At 43.8% G+C, this 22447-nt stretch overlaps 2 protein-coding genes across 16 annotated transcripts in view; one reads left to right on the top strand and one right to left on the bottom strand.

The window, feature by feature from the left end:
- ZYG11A (zyg-11 family member A, cell cycle regulator) overlaps positions 1-2675 on the top strand; it is a gene marked incomplete at its 3' end in the record, with an annotated part of 48739 nt that extends 46064 nt beyond the window's left edge. The window contains exon 14 of the mRNA XM_081305706.1: positions 2512-2675. Coding sequence (XP_081161832.1) covers positions 2512-2675 — 164 coding nt within the window. The remainder of the gene's footprint in view (positions 1-2511) is intronic.
- ECHDC2 (enoyl-CoA hydratase domain containing 2) overlaps positions 1-20052 on the bottom strand; it is an 88762-nt gene extending 68710 nt beyond the window's left edge. For 2 of the 15 annotated variants that reach the window (XR_014023481.1, XM_081305702.1), the window contains exons 1-10: positions 19668-19946; positions 17405-17472; positions 17247-17334; positions 16881-17012; positions 15073-15159; positions 14254-14346; positions 12734-12790; positions 12347-12534; positions 8447-8497; positions 6988-7035 (exon numbers count right to left, since the gene is read on the bottom strand). Coding sequence is in view for 14 of the 15 variants with exons in the window: in XM_081305702.1 (XP_081161828.1) it covers positions 6988-7035; positions 8447-8497; positions 12347-12534; positions 12734-12790; positions 14254-14346; positions 15073-15159; positions 16881-17012; positions 17247-17334; positions 17405-17472; positions 19668-19788 (933 nt within the window). In the remaining variant the exon portion in view is untranslated. Of the gene's footprint in view, positions 1-700; positions 2817-5405; positions 6100-6987; positions 7036-8446; positions 8498-12346; positions 12535-12733; positions 12791-14253; positions 14347-15072; positions 15160-16880; positions 17013-17246; positions 17335-17404; positions 17621-19186; positions 19364-19402; positions 19645-19667 lie in introns of those variants that run through there. The other 13 variants (XM_081305698.1, XM_081305691.1, XM_081305693.1 and 10 more) reach the window with 13 other exon arrangements.
- Between the last annotated feature and the right edge of the window lie 2395 nt (positions 20053-22447).

Raw genomic sequence — 22447 nt, 5'->3', positions numbered from 1 at the left:
TTTGTCTGCGGGAAGCAGGCGAACGGGAGCTTGAATTCAGCCTATCCGGGCTCAGTGTGTGTTCTGAGAGGCCCAGACTGTTCGCCCCAGATCCACATCAGCTCAGCATTGCCTAGTGATCCTGAGCAAACAGATTTAGGTTGTTTACAACTTCCTTTACCCGCACAGCTGAAGAGGTCAGAGACTTGATCTCTCTACACCCACCGCCATGTTGGACTCCCAAGACAACTATTCTTGATGTATCAATCCCTCTGGCCCAAAAGTAGTACTTTCTATGTTGGTGACTATGAGTTTGCTGTGACTCTGCTCCATGTCTTTTCCAGAACCTGGGCCTGTATAGCAGCCATCAGATGGATATAATGATCTCCTGATAAGAGGAAAGGCAAGAGTGCCATGAGGCTTGATTTTCATGTTTGTAGTTTTTTGATTGTGAGCTCACTTTTTTTTAATATTTATTTTTTAGTTGTAGTTGGACACAGTAACTTTATTTCACTTATTTATTTTTATGTGGTTCTGAGGATCGAACCCAGGGTCTCACGCATGCAAGGCAAGCACTCTACCACTGAGTCACAACCCCAGCCCCTATGAGCTCACTTTTTTTTATACTAAATTAACATATTCCTTCAGCATAGTTTTGTATTTGCACTTGTGAAGTACTTCAGAGGTTTCCCTAGGCTTGGGCAGATTTTTACATTAATTTTGTGTGTGTGTGTGTGTGTGTGTGTGTGTGTGTGTGTGTGGTGCTGGGGATTGAACCCAGGGCCTTGTGCATGGGAGGCAAGCCCTCTATCAACTGAGCCATATCCCCACCCTTTACATTAATTTTCCCAGTGACATTCAGGTAGTAAAATTCAGACTAGTTGGGACTGTGATTTTGCATTTTCAGGAAAGACTTCTCTTTTCCCTCTCCTGTACCCCTAAATAAAAACCAAGATTCTTCTCATGTCTTGCCCTTTGAGGGACCAACTTTATGTTCTGATTTTATTTTTTTTTAAATTTTTTTAAAAAATATTTATTTTTTAGTTCTCGGCAGACACAACATCCTTGTTGGTATGTGGTGCTGAGGATCGAACCCGGGCCGCATGCATGCCAGGCGAGCGCGCTACCGCTTGAGCCACATCCCCAGCCCATGTTCTGATTTTATAAGTTAAAATTTAAATTCCTAGATTGTTAAGACCTACAATCTCTTTCTGCTCCAGGTTAATAGTAGGTTGGCTTATGTGAGCTTAATTCTACCCTTTCATTCTGACTCTGAAAAATTCCTTTTCTTTGTACATTCAATCATGATTTAAAATGCCAAAAAAAAAGTTTTAAACCAATATGTTATTTTGCTCAGCATGTTGCCTTAATTTAAAGTGTGTATTTTTGTAAAAAAAGAAGTTTGATCCTCCTTTTTTTTGTTGTTGTTTTTTCCTGTCCATACTGGGGATTTCACACAGGGATGCTTTACTACTGTGCCACACCCTTAGCCCTTTTTAAAATTTTTTATTTTGAAATAGGGTCTTGCTAAATTGCCCAGGTGGACCTTGTATTTGTGATTCTCCTGCCTCAACCTCTTGAGTAATTGGAATTACAGGCATGTGCCTTTGTACAGGGGTAAATTTGCTTTTATTTTTTTTAAGTTTTTATTTGTTTTAATTAGTTATGCATGACAGTAGAGTGCATTTATACACTTTGATATATCATACATAGATGGGATATAATTTCTTATTTTTTGAGTGTACTTGCTGCAGAATCATATTGGTCATGCAGTCATATATATACATACAATAATAATGTCTGTTTCATTCTACCATCTTTTCTATCCCCACATCCCCTTTCCTTCCTTCCCATCACTTCCCTCTACCTAATCTTAGGTAATGCTATTCTTCCCTAGTGCCCCCCGCCTTAATAAAAGTTAAGATTAAAGATGTCTGAAGCAGGGCTGGGGTTGTAGCTCAGTGGTAGAGAGCTTGCCTGGCATGCCTGAGGCTCTGAGTTCGATCCTCAGCACTACATTAAAAAAATAAATAAAAATAAAGATATTGTGTCCATCTACAACTAAAACATAACTATGCTTTAGACATCTTTTTTTAAATTTATCTGGATATAAACATAATAAGATGATCATCTGTTTTCTCATACAAACCAAGCATTATTTAAATTTTTACAGATTACCCTGAAATTGACTCATTTTAACTATTGATTCCTGGTCCAAAGGGCTTCAACCTTTATATTTTGTGTGTATTTTTGTGTGTGTGCAGGGACACTAAGGATTGAATCCAGAGGTGCTCTTCCACTGAGCTACATCCCCAGCCCTCCTTAAAAATTAAAAAAAATTTAAATTTGGGGCCTTGCTGAGTTGCCAAGGCAGGCCTCAAACTTATGATCCTCTTGTCTCAGTATTCTGAGTCACATTATAGATGTGTGGCACTGTATCTGACTATACTCTTTCTTTAGAAAGGTAAATGTGGTGATTTGGGATTATTTAAAATGCTGGATGTCTACAGAGTGTCTTTCATTTTCTTTTAGCTAGCAAATACTGCAAAATGTTAGTTGAAGAAGGAGGATTGCAGCTTTTGTATGATATCCAGGAGCACAGTCAGGCAAATCCTCAAGCACAGCAGATGGCAACTTCCATTCTAGAGGACTTCAGGATGCATTTCATGAATTATCGGAGTCTCCCTCTGAGTTGAAGACCCTTCTTAATCTGAGGGCTTCCAAGGTGCGCTCTGCTCCTTGAAACCAGGTGTTCCTTCCCTGTCAGTAACTGAATGTTGAAAATGTTTGTTGGTGTTTGTGTATTAGGTGTCTCATTGACCTTTCTTGTTGATTTTCTGTAAATTATAAAAAAGTTAGATTTACATGCTAGTCATAATCCCTAATCAAGTTGGAATCATTTTATGGAAACCTCTTTAGCAGTAGTGTTGAAAAACTAGTTATTGTGGACTTTGTGGGGAGACTTGGGAGCTTGTGTTGGAATAGTTTTCTCTGACCCTGAACATTTTTTCCTCTTTGGGGAGTTTGTCAGTGAAACAGGACCTCTTTGCTGGGAAGAGGAAGGACAGACCTACAGGGAAATTTGGTATTTATGTTACATTCCCTCATTTGTTATTCCTGGTATGTGAAGCTACCAGAAAAGAAGTATATGAAGATGGGAAATAATATGTTTTGAAATGTTTTTTTGGTCAGACACAGTGGTGCACACCTGAATCCTAGCTACTTAGGAGGAGGAGGCAGGAGGGTCACAAGTTTAAGGCCAGCCTGGCCAACTTAGTGAGACCCTTTCTCATAATTTAAGAAAAAGTGCTGGGGATATAGCTCAGTGCTAAAGAACCTCTGGGTTCAATCCTCAGTCCTCAAGAGATGGGGGGAAATATCTAGAAAACGGAACCTGTTGGAAGGGGGAGAAAAGATTTTCTTTTTTTATTCCCCCCCCCCACACAGATACTAGAGTACTTTCCATTTGAGAGGTAGAGGGAAAAGAATATATATTTTATAGTTTTTGGTTTTTTTTTTGTTTTGGCCTTTTCTGAAACATTTTTATGGGTGCTCTTATTTAGCATGGAATCAAAGGGGTCACTTTTCTGAAATCAAGCCTCAATTACAGCATAAACTCTATCAGAAGCTTTTGTTTTGTCTTCAAAGCTGCTCTGAGGAATAAAGTATGAATTCCTTCCTTGTCTTATTATTGACAACTGATGAATTTGCTTTGTCATTCATCTGCTTAAGTTTTCGTTTTTTTTCCCCCATAACAGGGATCAAACCCAAGGCCTCGCATGCCATGCAAGTACTTTACTACTGAACTATATTCTCAACCCTTCTGTTTAAGTTTTCAAATAACTAAACTAAATTCCTGTTTGATTATTAGCATATTTTAAGACTAGAGTTTTGTGCTTTTAGCTAGATTTACCTCTTAATTGAAGTATTGTGTGCCATCTTTGGGACTCATTGAGTATGTCCTTTTTAGTTACTTTAAAACACATTACATACTCTTACTCACCAGTTTCCTCTCAGATAAGTGTAATTTGTAACCGAATCCTTCTTCAAACTGCACCCTTTATCTCACACTCACTCTTCTTCATGATTCTAGAAATAGTCTTCGAGTTTCTTTTTTCTTTTTTTTTTTTTTTTTTTATATATAATGGGTTAAATCCCAGCCAGAGTGGAGGAGCTGCGGTTTTTTTTTTTTTAAAGAGAATGAGAGAGAATTTTTAATATTTATTTATTTATTTATTTTTTTTAGTTCTCGGCGGAGACAACATCTTTGTTGGTATGTGGTGCTGAGGATCGAACCCGGGCCGCACGCATGCCAGGCGAGCGCGCTACCGCTTGAGCCACATCCCCAGCCCCAGTCTTCGAGTTTCTTGATCTAGTTTCCAGTACCTTGGAACATTGTGTTATTAGATGCTAACTTTTGCTAAAGGATGTGTCATGGGAACCAGTATCTTTTTTTTTTTTTTTAGAATTTTTTAATATTTATTTTTTAGTTTTCGGCGGACACAACATCTTTGTTTGTATTGGTGCTGAGGATCGAACCCCGGCCACATGCATGTCAGGCAAGTGCGCTACCGCTTGAGCCACATCCCCAGCCCGGGAACCAGTATCTTTTGAGATCCAACTGTGCACCAGATACCCTTCCAGTTTTGTCTCTTTCACAGCCATTTTCTGGGGTACATAAATTATTCTCCTCACTTAACACATGAGAAAAAGGAAGTTCAGAAAGGTTGTTACTTTCCTGAGTGGTCATTCACCTGGTGAGGCTGGTGCTGATTCTAAGGATTCAACTCCTCTGTGCTGTTCTTCGTACCAGGACACACACATAACCTTGGCACATTTGTATTTAGCAGCAAGTAGCACTGTTAGTGGTATGTGTCCCTGCCAGTGTTTAGTGACTCTAGGCCAGAGTATGTGCTAAGAATGCTCAGCCAGTTATAGGATGACCATGAGGTCACCTTGTTAGAAGAGGAGGAGAAGGGTATTGAGACTAGTGTGGATTCATGAATACTAGGTCCCCCGAACCCCTTTATTTTCCAAGTGTGTTATCCTCTTGCTCACCTTTGCCCATGCTGTTCCCATCAACCTTCTTAATGGTTTTTTACCTCCACCCTGTACTGGGGTTTCAATCCAGGGCCTTGTGCTTACTATGCAAATGCTTTACCACTGAGCTATATCCCCAGCCCTCAGCCTTCCTCTTATTCAAATGCCTGTTACTCCTCCAGGCTCATCTTCCATGGTTGCCTGCTCATTTCCCAACTTTCCCTTCTGTTCATCAGAATTAACTGCTCTCTTCTCTGTGCTACTGAAGGCCCGGAAAAGTCTTCGTGTCATTCTGTAGTTTATAAAATGCTTTCAGAGCAGTGATTTCACTTGTTCTCACCAAGTATTACAACATATATTTTGAATATGAGGGTTTTTACAAAAAATTTTTTTAGTTGTAAATAAACAACAGTACCTTTATTTTTATTTATTTTTATGTGGTGCTGAGAATTGAACCCAGTGCCCCACACATGCTAGGCAAGTGCCACTGAGCCACAATCCCAGCCCTGAACATGAGGGTTTTTAAATCTTCACAACAGATTCATTTTATAGAAAAGGAAGCTGAAGCCTATAGAGGCTAAACGGTTTGTCCAAGGTCATATAGCAAGAAAGTGTCCAAGCTGGAATTGGCAGTCTAACTCCTGATACAGTGTTCAATCAATACTAGGATTTATTTATTCTTTCTTTTCCAGAGGAAAAAACGAGGGCCTTCTTAAAACCCGTTGCTGACTCTAGTAAGTACGTGATCACTGAAAGCCAGGGATTCTCCAAAGTAAATCCGATACTAATGATTATGTAGCCAATGTGAGTAATAAGGAAGGTGGCAGTAGACACGTGATTAGCACCTTGGTATCAGGCACAACCCTAGCCATTTTATGTCCATCATCATCCTTGTGAAGAAACTGAAGGCCAAAGAGGTGAAGTGATGAGGGTCATCCTGCTGCAAACTTTCCATCTGGATCTTGCTCAAGGCATGCATTTCCTATACTTAAGGTTAATATGTCATTTGCCAACAAACTCTGGGGGCCTTTTCTCCCTGAAGGCTGCCATGCCCTCCAGCCGGTCCTGGGTTGGGATATTCTGCAACAGTGTATAGAATATTAGTTTTGGGGAAGCAGAGCCAGAGGCCAAACAGCTGTTTAAGCCTGTCCACCCATAATAAGGCCAGGGTCCAAATGTTTCCATTATTTCTGTACTTGGATCTTGGATTCCTGGTCTCCTGGAGAAGACAGGGCAGCCTCTGGCACCTGTGCCTGCCCACCATGGGCACCTCTTGTGCACTATGCACATGCCTGCAGAGAGGTCACCACGTCTTGTAGCACTGTGAGGAGGCTGCTTGCAGCAAGAAGTCTAGCAGTATAATTCTCACTAGGTTATACCAGTCCCAACACCCTGTTTCAGAGGATTTTGATATTTTCCTGAAAATCAGCATATTTTACTCACCCAAGAGTCAAGCCAAATAGGTCAGGCTCAGGTTTATAGCCCCTGCATTGGGCACAGTCTGTAGGTTTTAACCAAGCCTGACACCCTAACTCCAGCCTTGCCCCTATAGTGGTGACTGGTATAGGGACAGCAGAAACCATTCTTTCTCTTTGTCAAGTACCTGTGTGGTCGCGTGCGCTCTCTCTTTCTCTCTTATTAATAGTTTTTAGTTGTTAATGGATCTTTATTTTATTTCTTTATATGCGGTGCTGAGGATCGAACCCAGTGCCTCACACATGCCAGGCAAGCGCTCTACCTCTGAGCCACAACCCCAGCCCCTGTGTGGTCTCTTATAATTCTATGGGCACTAACTGGGCAGAATGTACCACCATTAGGTAGTTGAACAAACAGTCTTAAGGGGTTTCCCTGGAAATACCTTAGAGTCAGACTGTTTGGGCTTCTTGCTTCGTCATGTATCACCCAAGGCTCCCTAGTCTGGCCCACCGTCCGCTAACAAGTGTTTGTGGACTAGCAACAGACACATACCTGGGCATAACACATCCCTTCAATGGCCATCCCTGATGCGATGTCCACCTGAAAGAAAGAAGTGCTTGCTGGATCAGCCTGGCTTTGTCCAGCTCCATCCACATGCACTGAGAGCCAGCCCACTCTACTGCGGACACCAGCCTCTGGGAGTAGAGGGAACTCTCTATCTGGAGAAGGAATACCATTTATAACAGTGGCAAAACAGTGCTGAGAGAAATGGGGGCTGAGAACCATGGGGAGGGTTGACGGTTCTTCAAAGAAGGGGGAACAAGAGCTACACAGTCAAGCCAGAGTCCTTTCTTCCTTCCTGGCCACCTCACTATGCCCCTACCCTCACCCTGTCACCCCTAGGAGTTAACTGTTGGCTTCTTCCCTTAGGAAGGAGCCCCAGGCCTTGACCTGGTACATTCTCTATCCTCTCTTGTCCACTGACCTGTACTGTCCTAAAAATACTACATGTGTTGACTTACTTACTTTTCACAACAAGGGCCATTATGGCTGTTACTCAGATGAGAAATGTAAGGCAGTAGTAGAAAGGTCCCAATGATAATAGTTTGTGGAAGAGCAGGGCTTTGGACTCACGTGGTCCAGCACCAAACCTGAGCCCCTCTCTGCTTCCAGGCTAAATTGTTGTGTCCTCACTCCACCAGAGTCAAGCTGCTTAATTATACACCTCTGTGCCTTTGTTCATGCTTTAACCTTTCTCTGAAATTCTTATCCTTTCCAAGGCCCAATTCTAGAAAACATTCTTAAACCCAGTATTGCCCAGTGTAGTAGCCACTAACCACATGTGGCTGTTAGAAAGCACTTGGACTGTTGATTAGTGTGTAGGGAAATTGGATATTCTTATTTGCTTTTCATCGAGTTTAACAGCATGTGACTAAGCTATGGATAGCCTCACCCTAACCTTTCTGGGGTGTCTTCTCAGTGCCATAACGTTCCATTAGTGATTTCTGTCTATATATTTTCCTTCCCCACCTAGTGGGTAGTGACCATATTTCATCTCTGTTTCCCACTTCCCAGCTGAGGCCTGGATTCAGTGTAAGTGAATTGGTTTCTAGGAATGGATTAGCTGCACCCAGTGCATCACGCTGAGCGCTGCACTTGCAGCCAGATACTGCCGGCACAAACCCAAGAACTTGGATTAGGAGCCACACAGATCCAGGTTCTTATTCTTTACTTCTTCTGTTTACATTTTCTGAACCTCAATTTCCTCTCCTCTCCAAAGGAGAGAGTTGAGGATAAAATGTAACCAAGAATATTGTCTGGCCAAACTTGCCATTTTGTAGATGGGTAAACTGAAGCACACACAGAGAGGGGTCAGGCTGGGAGTTTGTTAGATGAGTTCACTTCCTGAGTTCTTTTCAGCTGTGTTGTCTGGCTGTAAGGATGGGGAAAGTACTGCATCCCAGTCACAATTAACTTTAACAACTCAAGTCCTGACCTGTTGGAATCTTACCTCCATTCCTCGGTCAATGGCTACCTTGCCTAGCCGCACAGCAATGGGGGCCTAGGAAACAGAAAACAGTGGTTGAGGGAGGATCAGTGCTGAAAGGTTTGACTTGAAGGGAGTAACAACTTTATTGTAAGGTATGAGTTTTGGGTCTAGACATTTGGGTCTAGTCCTAGCTTGGGCAATTCTATTGTCAAATTGTACTTCATAGCATTAGACCTGCCTCTTAGGTTGAACTTCCTTTTCTACAATGAAGGAAGTAGACTCTGATTCTGACCTTCCCCATCCCAACTGGCTGGGTTTTTTTGTCATTCAATCCATCCTTCCAATGTGTACAACATCCCACAGTTTATAAAGTGCTTTCTTATCCACAGACTTGTCAAATAGTGCTACCCATCTTCCAGTCTGGTGTCTTCATTAGTCCCCCATTTTACAGAAATGAAATGGAGACCCAGGGAAGTGAAGCATGTAGTTACATTTATCTAGTGAGTCATCGGACTCCTGCTTCCTTCCTCTATCCCCCTCATCTCAGCAACTGCAAACGCCACTGTTTCCATTTTCTGACTTTTACTTTATGTCCTTCTTATTCCTCTGTTCTCTTTGTTTGCCATGAATATGTTGTTATGTTGGTAACTACACAATAAAGAAACATCTTTCACTAAAGAAAGTAAAAGCCAGGCACAGTAGTGCAAACTTGTAATCCCAGCTACTCAGGAGGTTGAGGCAGAAGAATTCCAAGTTTGAGGCCAGCCTGGGCAACCTTGCAAGAACCTCTCAATGGGTTGGTAGTGTGGCACATGGCTGTAATCCCAATGGCATGGGAGGCTGAGGCAGAAGGATTGCAAGTTCAAAGCTAACCTCAGCAATTTAACAAAGACCTAAACAACTTCATGAGACTGTCTCAAAAAATAAAAAGAGCTTGGGATGTGGCTCAGTTGTTAAAGTGTCCCCGGGTTCAATTAAAACAAAAAAAAACTTGTCTCAGTAAAAAGGGGTGGGGGTCAGGTGGCTGGTGATATATAATGAGTGGTTCAGTGGTAGTGTGCTTGCCTGATATGGTGAGGCCCTAAGTTTGCTCCCTAATATCAAAACAAAAAAACAAATTAGTTAACATTTAACATGTTTGATGTTCAAATAGAAAACATATCCAAATCCCTTATTCAAATTATAATGTATATTTGCTACTTAAGGGGGAAATTCAAGTGTAGAGATAGGAACCTTGCCTTTACAGTATTATTTTTAAAATTTATTTATTTATTTTACAGTAGAATGCATTTGCATTTACAGTATTAATAGTTTAAACTCAACCATCTATCACACTGACCTTGGCACTCTCCCCATCTGGGAAACCTGTATCACCTCCACCATCCACTACTATCCACCCTTATTGGAAATTGAACCCAGGGCCTCACACGTGTTAGGCAAGTGCTCTCTCACTGAATTACATTCCTAGGCCTTTTTAAACTTTTAAATTTTGAGATGCCCAAGCTGGACTTGATCTTGCAATCCTCCTGCCTTAGCCTCCTGAGTTGCTGAGATAATAGGTGTGTACCACCATGTCCAGCTCTGGGAAAAGTTCATTCTGAATTTCCAGTAACATAAATGCAAGTTGAAGATTGTTTCCCTGAAAACCCCGCCCCCTCAAGAAGGTCCCAGATGTGGAATTCATGACTATAGTTACTATGTTTTGGTAAGCTGATGTTTTGGTTTACAGAACTACTGTTTTCTTTTTTGATACCAGGGAATAAACTCAGGGGCACTTGACCACTGAGCCACATCCCAGCCCCATTTTTAAAATTTATTTAGAGACAGGGTCTCACTGAGTTGCTTATTAATTAGCTTCTCATTTTTTGCTGAGGCTGGCTTTGAACTCACAATCCTCCTGTCTTAGCCTCCTGAGCCACTGAGCAGAACTACTTTTAAGTATTCAAATAATCAATAATTTTTATTAGTATGCTGCCATTGTTTCAGTATACATGGAAATATAAATCATCTTGAGCTTCTGTTACCCAGTTTATACAAAAAGGCACTATACACAGTCTATGAATCTAGCTAGTTTGATGCTCTCAATGGAATCTGCTGCCAGCCACTCCTTGGAGTCATTCTGAACTCTGTATGAATTCGAAGACTTTCTGACCAAAAGTAATAAGAACCTTATAGCATTAAAGTGGTCCAGGAAAGGTCACCAGAATCTCCATTTAATATAGTGGAAACACCCCTCACACTAAAAATGAAAATGAAATTCAATTTTGCGGGAAGCTACTGGGGATTTAATCCAGGGGTGCTCAACCATGGAGCCACATCCCCAGCCTTTTTAGTTATTCTTTATTTTGAGACAGGGTCTTGCTAAATTGCTTAGGGCCTCAATAAGTTGCTGAGGCTGGCTTTGAACTTGCAATTCTCCGCCTCCGCCTCCCAAGTCACTGGGATTACAGGTGTGCACCACTGTGCCGGGTGAAATTCTGTTTTAAATGCAAGTCATTGTCAATTCCAAAAGTAGATAGTCCCTAATACCCAAATTTTAAAAAATCTCAGTTATAAAAGAGGATTATTTCAGTTTACAGGGAATTATTTTCTGTTTCTCTTTTTTTCAAAACAAAACACTACTTATGGTTATTGAAATGATCTCTGTTAGTGGTATGGCTCACATTTTTACAGGTTTATATTTTAACTGCTTTGTAATGTTTGTAAAGTTTTTGTATTTGAAATGGATTATATATTTGGTTTAAAGTTTTTAAAATTTTGTATGTTTTGCATTCTTAAAGTCATGAGTTTTTAATATTATGTTTCATGAAAAATAAATACCCAAATACCAGTGTTTGCTTTTTTTTCTGATATTGCAATCACTTTTTGTGACCTTAATGAGCAAATCACTTAATCTTTCTGTGTCTATTTTCTCAAAAATAATAATTAACTCTACTGTTTTGTTATATTTAATTGAGACACTGTATTAAAGTACCTAACATTGTGTCTGACAGATTAAAGGTACTTTGTCCAGGCTGCATCAATATTATTTTAAATTATTTAAACCTAACTACATTTTAGCAGCTTTTATGAATATGGAAACTTGAGACCTTATCCATCCCACCCTACCCCTCTTCCCCCTCATGCCTCCTGTCTGTCCCACTTAGTGAAAAGCCAGCAGAGCTTCTCAGGGCCTTGGGTACCCTAGCCAGCCAGATCCTGGGTATCCTTACTGGAACTTTGGCCCTGCAGCTGGTAGGGTTGATTCTGGGCCAGGCCTAAATCTGTTCCCTAAGAAGCAGTTCTAAACCCTTTGGGAAACTATCTCCAGAGACTATTGTAGGATTTTATTTTTATTTATTTTGCTATGGTGGAGATCAAACCCAGGATCTTGTGTATGCTAAGCACTCCACCATTGAGCCACACCTCCATTACCTTGAAGATTTTAGGAAATTAATGAGTCTTAACACATGTCCTGCAGTGTGGCAGGAAACATGGCACATGGTAGTTTTGCATCCACTTAAGAATCTTGCTTTTTCAGTCTTTGGGGATACTTAAAGGCTGTTTTGTATTATACAATAGCCACTGGCCACTTGCCTTGAGAATGTAGCTAGTGTGAGGAGCTAAGTTTTTTGATTTAAATAAATTAGTTTGACTCTTCTGCCATCCTGGACAGCAGAGATGGGCAGCATTGCCATCATCAGATATGGACAGTGCTATTCTAATGGTTTTGAGTACACTGGATTTCAGCCCTAAAGAATTCAATTTTTCTTTTAATTCAAAATTAAAATTTGCTTTGATTTGTTTACTGAAAGAGTGGGAAAACTCCAAAGAGGGTTCATTTTATGTCTTTGAGTAAATGGATGTTGTGCAGCCCCAAGGAATACCTTTGCCCTTGGGGCCTCCAATGTCCTTTCAGCCTGTGCTTGGCTGTCTACACACCTGGGGTAGAATCTCCTGAGCCAGTGCTAGTGCCCGATGGTAGGCAGCATCACCTTCCTTGTTCTGGTCCACGGTGTGATTCACTAGTCCCAGTGCGTGGGCCTGTACGCCACTCAGACGTCGGCCTGTGAAGATGAGCTCCTTCGCCAGGGCCACCCCCAAGCAGCGGGGCAGCCTCTGAGTCCCTCCTGCCAGGATGGAGGGTAAGTGAGGTTGAGAAGGGGGAACCCAGGGAAGCCCCATCCTGGTAATTGCCTGGACTTCTCAGAGTTGCAGATTGAGGTAGGATGGGAGGACAGGGCCCAGGGTAAACTAGGAAAGCAGGCAGGGAAGGGCTCTGATGGTGTAACTGGGCAGAGAGAAGGTTAAGGCTGTAGGCAAGATTACCTGCCCCTGGGAGGAGCCCTCGAGTGGTCTCAATCAGTCCCATGATTGCAGAGGAAGCTGTTTAAATAGAGGTGAGTAAAGTACTCCCTCCCAATCCCATCCTCCATTGCAAATTCCTGTGGAGAAGAGACTCCTGCTTTGGTCTCCTCACCCCTTCAGCCACTTCTCTCCTCATGTGGGCACACCCATGCTTACTCAGACTCTGCCTCTGGAAGAGCCCTAACCTGGAAGTCCAGAGACCCAGTCCCACATCTCACCACCCTCTGTGTAGTTGTGAGTCACCAGCAAGTCTCTGCCTTCCTGAGCTTCAATGATGGAAAGAAAAGGTGACTGTTCCTCTTCTGCCTGATTCAGAGTGTAATGGCTTGAAAGAAGAACAGGTGTTCTTCTTTCAAGAAGATGCCTGATACCTCCTCTGTCTTAGTGGATTCTCTGTCCTATGGACCCTTGGCTCTGGCCTGTCCTAGAGTGTTGATGGATTCTGTTCCAATCATGGTTATACCTCCCAGCATTTTTTTTTTTTTTTTTTTTGGTCACAGTCTGAAATCTCCCTGATGGTCCTCTTCCTAAGTTCTGCTTCCCCTGAGAAGCTTTATTTGATCCACATACAGGCCTCTCCTGAACTCCCCCAGCACAGAGCATCTGACCCATGCAGTGTGGGCAGAACGAACTGGCCGTGTCACTGCTTTGGGGGAGTTTCCCACTCTTAATCTCTTGTCATCACAGAAACCCTGTGAATTAATTGCCTGAAACATGTGAGAAGCAAAATTGGGGCTATGGTCTGGTACTTAGTGCCACACTACCTGGTCAATTCTTTGACATACTTGGTGTAGACAGAAGCCACCTTCATGCCTGGAGCTACGTATTTTTGAATGCTGTGCCTGGAGTAACAGGAAAAGCTTGGGGGAAAGGTACCACCACATACTTACTACCTCCAAGAATGGCACTTCACTAACAAGTCAGCGACCTTGTAAAGCCATCAGCTGAGGGCTGGGAATGTGGGGATGTAGCTCAGTAATAGAGCACTTTCTTAGCATGTGCAAGGCCTGGGTTCAATCCTCAGTATCGCAAAACAACAAACAAACAAAAAAAACCCCATCAGTTATCTTCTTCCCCTTCCTCCAGGCTCAACTGCAGAACAAGTAGTGCCAACAGTGAATCTAAGGGCAATCAATATTCTGCTCAGTCACCTTGCAACTAGCTGGGCCAGTGACCAACTGCCTCTTGGCTCAATCAAAGGTAAATAATCTGACTTGGACAGAACTGGAAGGTTGAACATGATCTCTGCCCTCCTTGGCTTCCCTTCTCCATGTTCTTTTTGCTGTCCTGTCATCAGTTGCTCTGACGTCTGTGTGATCATACTGAGGGAAGCAGTTCTCATAGGTAAAGGCTTGTGTTCCCTCTGTGTCTCCCCCTACCCTCCTTCAGCTTTTCTCTTGGAAGGCCAAGAGCAGAGGCTGACTACAGAACCCCAACATCCTGTTTCACTAACCCTCCCCTCTTCACCCCCTGCCCATTACCTGCCACTCGGAGGTCACAGGCCAGGGCAAGCTCCAGGCCCCCGCCCAAGGCAAACCCATCCATAGCTGCAATGGTGGGTGCTGGGAAGGCTGCTGTGGAGATGAAGAAGGGTCAGGACCAAGACAGACACCCACCTCTGGTGAGGGGCAAGCTAGTTGGAATAAGGGACTCACTAGCCCTAGGTTTGGAGACCTCCCTTGGTACCTCAGCCAGGTTAACTGAGAAGTCAGTTTTGCCATGGGGAAGGGAAACAGGGAATGGAGATGCGAGTGGGAGATGGGCTGACTGTGCCCCAGCCTTTCTGTGTGCCAAGCCCTATGCTAGGTGCTGGGAACCCAGACCTGAAGATGTGACCCCTGTCCCCATGGGGCTCAGTCTAATGGGGAAGGCAAATGGACAAAAAGACAATGGTAACCTGGTGCTCCAATAAAAAAATCTTGGAGGGTGGGTCAGGAAGGCATCCTGAAGGAGGAAGCATGGAGACCTTGAAGGAGAGTGAAAGTTCAGGAACCTAAGAAAGGGTATTCCTGGCAAAGATTCCTGCAACTGTCAAAGCCTGAAGGCCTGTTTGGTGAACTTGACTCCTTGGAATGGCTAGACTTGAACCCTAAGAGTGGTCAATAGAATGGAGCACAAAGGCAGAAGAGTCAGGGTCCCCCCTGGGGTAGGAATGCTCTCTGCACCCTCTTATAGAATTTCTTGTGTCCATACCCAAACCTTAAGAGTCATCTGTCTATACATGTATTCTCTTTAGAGGGTGGGTGAGGAGGGGCTGGCATCAGAAGTTTCCAACCCTGGACCCCACTCCCAGATCTCACCAATGTCATTCATCAAGCCTCGGAGTCGCTGGACAAAGACCCCCACCTCTGCTGCACTCATCTGCTCCCGCTCCTTCAGGTCCGCACCTGCAGATGGCGAGGGTTTGGTGTCATCCCTTGGGAAAATGGCTTGTTATGGAATCTAACCCTAATCCTTTAGGTGGCTAAAAGATCCAGCAAAGGAGTCTTGAGGTGAAGCAGCCAGAGAAGAAGGAGAAACACCAGGAAACACAGTCAAGGAAGCCAGAAGGAGAAAGAGGAGTGCTGAAAAAGGAGAGATGCAACAACCACAGCAAAAAGACAAATGAGGCCAGTGCAGTGGTAAATGCCTGTAACCCCAGCGATTCTGGAAGCTGAGGCAAGGGGATTGCAAGTTCAAGGCCAGCTTCAACAACTTAGAACCTGTCTCAAAAAATTGAAAGGTCTGGGGATGTAGCTCAGTGATGAAGCACCCCTAGGTACAATTCCTGGTACCAAAAAAACCAAAAACAAAACAACAACAACAAAACGAATTAGACTTCATCAAATAAAATAACTCTTGTGCATCAAAAGACAAGAGAGTGCAAAGATGATCCATAGAATGGGAGAAAATATTTGCAAATCATATATCTGATAAAGTATTAACAACAGGGCTTGGGGTGTGGATCAGAAGAGAGAGTTTGTTTAGCTGTGTGTAGCCTTGGGTATGATACCTGGCATATGTCTGTCTGTCTCTCTCTCTCTCTCCACACACACACACATACAAATTATTACCTAAGATATATAAAGAACCCCTACAAATCCAGAACAAAAAAAAAACTGATTCAAAGTAGGTAAAGGACTTGAATACACATTTCTCCAGAGAAGATATGCAGATGGTCAATAGCATACATAAAGATGCTCACCACCATCTGTCTTTAGAGAGATGCAAGTCAAAACCACAGTGACATACTACTTCCTATACATTAGGATGGTTATTATTTAAGAAATAGTGTTGGCATGGATGTGGAGAAACTGGAACCCTAGAATACTGGTGGGGGTAATGTAAAAGATGTAGCTATTTTGGAAAACAGTTTGGTGGCTTCTCAAAACTTGAGTGTAGTAGCACATCCTGTAAATCCCAGCTATCTGGGAGGCTGAGGCAGAAGAATCATGAGTTCAAGGCCAGCCTGGGCAACTTAGCAAGATCCTGTCTCCAAATAAAAAGGGATGGAGATGTGGTTCAATAGTAGAACACCCCTGAGCTAAATCCCTGGTATCACAATAAATAAATAAAGTTACAATTCCAGTCCTACATCAACACTCCAAGGAGTTGAAAATAGGAACTCACCCAGATACTTGCATAGCAGTGCTCACATGTGGCATTATTCACACTGACCCCAAAGTGAAAAGCACATGAATTGGTAAACAGAATGTGTTTGGTAAACAGAAGTTCTGACACTTAGTTACAACATGGATGAACCTTGAGGACATTATGCTATAAGTGAAATGAGCCATACACAGAAAAGAAAATATTTCATTATTCTAGTTATATAAGGCATCTAGAATAGGCAAATTCATAGGGAAGAAAATAGAATAGAGATAGGTTGTCAGGGACTGGGGTTGTGGGAGATCATAGGTGCACATGATCCTAACAGCTCAGACCAAAGAGCTGAGCCATATTCTCTTGAAACTCCTGAGCATCAGGCTTCTCCCTTCCCACCCCTTCACAGCCTCTTCATGCCTCCCTCATGGTCCCTGTTTTCCCCTTCCCAACCACCATTCCAGAGTCAGTTCTCAGCTCAGCTCTCTTGATTTCTCACTGTGGGCCTGCATACATTTTCCCCTACCTTTGAAACTGAAGTTCATGGTGCTGGTTCTGTTGTGAGAACCAAATAACAGGTGCAGCAGACAGCTTTGTAACAGACTGGGATTGATTGTATGGGTGAATAAAGAGGCAGAGTCCCATCTTAGCCACTGACCTGTGAACATGTTTGGATTCAGTTTCTTCATTTCCTCAGTGAGGGGTCAGAACAAAGCATGGGATAGCAGAAACAACAGAATGTGGTGTCAGAGAGGTCAAGATCAAACTATCTCATATGGCTGTGTGACCCAAGGCAAGGAATTTTACTTCTCTTAGAATTTGCATTTGTAAACTGGAAATATATATCCCTGCAGGCTGGTGGGAGCCCTGCAGGGGACAGAGAGGGACCCACCTGCACAGAACACACCCTTCACTCCACTTCTGAAGAGCAGGACACGCACTTTCTGGTCCTCCCGTAGCCGGGCCAGAGCATCCAGCATCTGCAGAGGGCATCCTATCAGTTACTTCCTAGTCCATCCCCAGCCCCACCTTGGCGCCCTCCTTTCTTACCTCGCTGACGAAGATGTTTCCCAGGGCATTGCGGGCATGGGGTCTGTTCATCAGAATCTCAGTGATTCCTGCAGGGGACAGGGCAGCCTTGGGTGAGCTGGCTCTGCTCACCCACAGGGTGGTTGAAGGCAAGAGGCCTGGGTGCTGGGAAGCCTCTGCCCTTGATGATCAGTGGGACTTGGGGCAGGTCACAAACTTCAGCCTCAATTTTTCCAGCTGTAAAATGGAGACAGTAATCTTTGCTCTTTCTGCCTCTCAGAGGAAGTAGAAGGGCTTGTGAACCACAAAGCAAAATGGGATGAGGAACAGGAGACAACCACAGGAGCCCCTGCCTGCACAAATCAGCACCTTCAATTTCACAGCTCCTTCCATAATTTTCTTCCTTTCACAACCAAACCTCTTCCTCTAAAGAATTAAAATAAGGCAAAACCCTTATAATCACCACCCAGGATCAAGAACTGGAATTGTGCCAACCATTTCAGCAACCCCTCATGTGCCCGGACTCAGCCATAGCTCCCTCCTTGACCCCCCAGAAGTAACTCTTCTAACTTTTGTGTAATAACTTCCATATATTTCTTTATAGTTTCCTTGCCCAAGTATGATTCCTTAGACACAGATTAAACAGTGCTAATTTAAAAATTTTAATGTCCATTAAAAACTTATTAGAATCCTGAGTCTCCCTCTAGCTTGGTCCTTCTCTCAAAAGTTATTTGTTGAGGAAACAGTAGCGTTTCTCAAAGTCTAGATTTTGCTGATTGCATGCTCATGAGGGCAAATGAACCTGCTTTTTTTAAAATATTTTTTTAGTTGTCAATGGGTTTTTATTTTATTTATTTATATATGGTGCTGAGAATCAAACCCAGTGCCTCACACATGCTAGGCAAGCACCCTACCACTGAACCACAACCCCAGCTCCTCAACCTGCTCTTCTGTCACATTTTCTCCTCTGTCCCTGACTTTCACCCTCCTATAAGCCCTCTGGCAGGGGCAAAGGCTTAATCGACTGATTCTTGTTATTCATTTCTAGATGAAAGGATTCCAATATTTACATGTGAGTCCAAAAATCCAACTTACTGGTGTACAAATCTGTTTGATGAATCAATGAGTAACTGGAAGAATCAGTGATGACCTCATGGTTCAGAATTTTGTAATCAGACCTGATTCTAATTGCTAAATCCTCTATGCCTGATTTTTGTTTTGTTTTGTGCAGGTCTGGGGATGAACCTAGAGCCTCGTGCATGCCAGGCAAAAGTTCTAACACTTAAGTCACATCCCCAACCCCCAAATTTTGTAATTGGATAGTGGGGAAAAGAATAAAAAATATCTCAAGGCAAGCACTGTTGCCAGTGTCAGTGAACCAAGCATGAGAATATGTGGTATTTCTAAGGTCCAGCAATCCTACCACTGAAAGTTGATTCAGTGGGACGCTGGTGGCCCTTGTGTCTATCAAAAGTGGCGGATGCACATAAGGAATAGTGTACAACAGCAAGGAACTAGATTTATGTGGGAAAATAGCTTTTTAAAACAGTGTCAGGGCATAAATAAGAAATACGAGATGTATAATGTACTGCTAATGGCGTAGATTAAAACTCAGACACAAATAGTTCATCAAATATCGGTGGAAGGAGATGAGATTAAAGAGAAGCAAAGCCACCACAAGGATCTCACCCGGATGGCTCAGCGCAGCGGACTAAGGACAACGGTCAGCTCACGGAATGCACCCGAAACAAACACACAAAACCCGAACACAACATGCAATCAACGGTGGTATCTGCTAACAACCTGTTAACTTTCAGAGGGAAGCAAAAGTTTGAAGAATAAGCGCGCAGGGAAAACATGCGACCTGTCCCTGCACCTCCCTTCCCCGAGTCCCCGCACGCCGAGCGGGATTGGCTCCGCCGTCTCCGCCCCCCGGAACCTTGCCAGGATCTTTGGCTGGGAAAATGATCTGGTATTTTAACCCAATGCCATCCCTAAGCGACTCTTCCCCCCTCTCACAGAGACTGAGGTCATCAAATGGGGAGTTGAGGAGACCGACAAAGTCCCATCCCAGTCAAATCCGGGCATCCTCCTCGCCGGCCTTGAGCCACAAAGAGGGAGGCAGGCAATTTGAGATCCAGTCCTCAAAAGCACTGAGCCCACAAGCCTTAGTAGTCTTCCCGCGTGCAGCGGGTGCGCGGGACGTCGCTTTGGCCTTTGCAGCAGGGCTGGGCTCGGGGATCGTCTGTCTCAGTCCGGCCGAGCCCTGGGACGGCGCTTTTACCTTGGTCGGGACCCGCCAGAGCGCGCACTTGGATTTCATGGCCCCCTGAAGTCCCATCGGAGGTGCAGCCGCGGACCCCAAGGGGCCTCCAAGGGCGCAGGAGCCGCTGAGCGCGCAGCATCGCGCGGGCTGGGAAGGTGCTACTAGGCTCCGCAGCTGCCTGGGCTCCGCCGAAGACGCGTAGTTCCGGCGGCGGGCGAGGCCTTGCAAACTGCTCCACCTACGGGCCGACGCAGCGCCCCTGTCCTTAGCCCAGGGTGGTGGTGGAAAAGCTCTGCTTCTCCTTGTGATTTGGGGCAAAGCTTTTGTCTGTGCTTTGATTCGAAAAACAGGAATAGCGACAGTGACTACCTCGTGGTGGCATGGAGATTGAATGGGATGTGTGACCTTTGCTTACACATATATGCAATAGATATGCTTTCATTTAAAATATGTCATTCATTAGTCGAGCATTGTCTACATTCACTTACCTCCCTCAGTCGCCTCGCGTTTGTGCCTCAAATATAATGGAGGGTGACAGTGAGGCCAGTGTCTCACCTCTCACTAAATGTAATGCTCCTTCCAATTTAATACTCAATAAATTGGCTCACAAAAATATTTGTGAATTGCTAGCTTCTGTCTCCCGTTGTCCACCCAAACTCCCTTTACAGACTCTAGCAGGGCATTGTTTGGCTCCCATGTAGTGGAACACTCAAGAGTGTTCAGTGAATATGCTCCCTGTCCCCTCACTTCCTACCCTTTATTTGTTGAAGACCCCAAAGCCACCAACAGTTCTGCCCCATGCTGTACTGTTAGGTGATCTAAAAATTCTCTTTCAAGTCCCTGCTATTTGGGGGGGTCTCTTTGTCACCAATTAATACAGCCTCTTTAACAAAAATAGGATTACTGATTTTGTGTGTGTTTGTTTTTGGTACTGGGGATTGAACTCAGGGGCACTCAGGGCCCAACCACTGAGCCACAAACAGGGTCTCACTGAGTTGCTTAGTGCCTTGCCCTTGCTGAGGCTGGCTTTGAACTCATGATCCTCCTGCCTCAGTCTCCCCAGCCTCTGGGATTACAGGTGTGTGCCCACCACAACCAGTGGGATTACTATTGTTTTGAGTCCTGGGCGAACAATCAACCAGAGATATTTTGGTTACAAATACCAGTTACAAGGGAAAGCTACCTAAAGTGGCTTAAGTAAGAGAGGTTTAGTACCAGGGTACAATGAGCAGAATGGGCAGTGGAAATGTCCTGGTTTGGGCTGCTATGCCAAGCATACTATGGGATGGGTGGTTTAAACAACAAATACTTCTTTCTCAGTCTGGGAAGCTAGATAGTCGCAGAGCCAGGCACTACCAGTCCCAGTGTTGAGAGGGCTTGCTTCAAGTTTTCCCACCATTTTCTCTCTGTGGCCTCATATGGCAGACAGCAGAGAGTTGGTTGAACTCAAGCTCTTCTGTCTTTTATAAGGGCATAATCCTATTCATGAGGGTTCCATCCTCACAAACTAATTACCTCCCTCAGTCTCTATCTTCTGTCACCACAGTGGGGATTAGGCTTCAATACATGAATTGTCAGGGTGTCGGGGGTAGATATTCAGTCCATAAAAGGAGCCAGATGCCTCCTTTCTGGAGGTGCATGGTCTGACCCTGCTGCTTCTCCTGGGCTCCTTTCATACTGAAGCTTCCACATGGCTGTTCTAAGCCTCCTCAACTCTCCATGGCTTTTTTTTTTTTTTTTTTTTTTTGCCAGAGATTGAACCCAGGGGCACTTAACCACTGAGCCACACCTCCAGCCCTTTTAAATATTTTATTTAGAGACAGATCTCATAAGTTGCTTAGCACCCCACTAAGTTGCTGAGACTGGCCTTGAACTTGAGATCCTCCTGCTTCAGCCTCCTGAGCCACTGGGATTACAGGTATATACACCACTACACCTGGCTTCTTCTCTCCATGGTTTTTGAATTTAAGCATTTACCATCATCAAGCAACACAGATCAGTCTAAATCCATATTCCAAGAGTTTTTGGTGGGCCTGCATTGCCCAGGCACCCATTTTGGGTTCAGCTAGGAGATGGAGGCTGCATGTGGTTAAATATGATCACTAGGGCTGCAGAGAGAAAATCCCCTAGGGGATTAATTAGGTCAGCTCCTCCACATTGATATGGAGCCAGGTGGGGGAGAAAATAAGTTTCTTTTGGAACATGATGCTTTTGAATGATGCTGACCTTCTTAGAGGAAATGGTTTGTGAGAGGCAGACAACAGCAGATAAGAGAGCCCAACAGAAGGGCCTGCAGTTCAGGATTGGGAGTACAGGGCTTGAACTTTGAGTTGGAAGGAGGTCTGCAGCCTGAACACTAGAAAATACTTGCTTCAAGACATTTATCACTATTAGAAAATAACTTATTTTTGTTTTCTTTACTAAAAAAAAGTTTCCATTAGAACATGGACTTTGTTTTCTTCACTGCCAAGCACATAGCAGACACTCAATAAATATTTACTGAATGAATGAGTGCCAGGCTCTGTTCTGAGGGCAAGGGTTGGGCTATTGTCACCTTTCCCAAAGGATTACCCTATTTTGAGGAGTTCAGCCAGGTGGGCCTGGACACCTGCTAGGGTTGGAAGAGAGGCTGGGGGTGTGGGGAGAGCTTGGCTCTGGATGGCCAGGCACATATCTGGGATGGTGAGGGTGGGTGGTGTCTTTCTGTTGCCTGTTTACTGGATCATATATGAGGGTTAAAACAGAATATGATTAAATCTTCTTTCTGTTTCCACATTTCATGTATTCTTTCTGGCTAG

The sequence above is a fragment of the Spermophilus citellus genome (assembly GCF_964194105.1).
Source record: "Spermophilus citellus genome assembly, chromosome: 9".
NCBI classification, from domain to species: Eukaryota; Metazoa; Chordata; class Mammalia; order Rodentia; family Sciuridae; genus Spermophilus; species Spermophilus citellus.
This window is presented reverse-complemented; position numbering and strand designations above follow the sequence as displayed.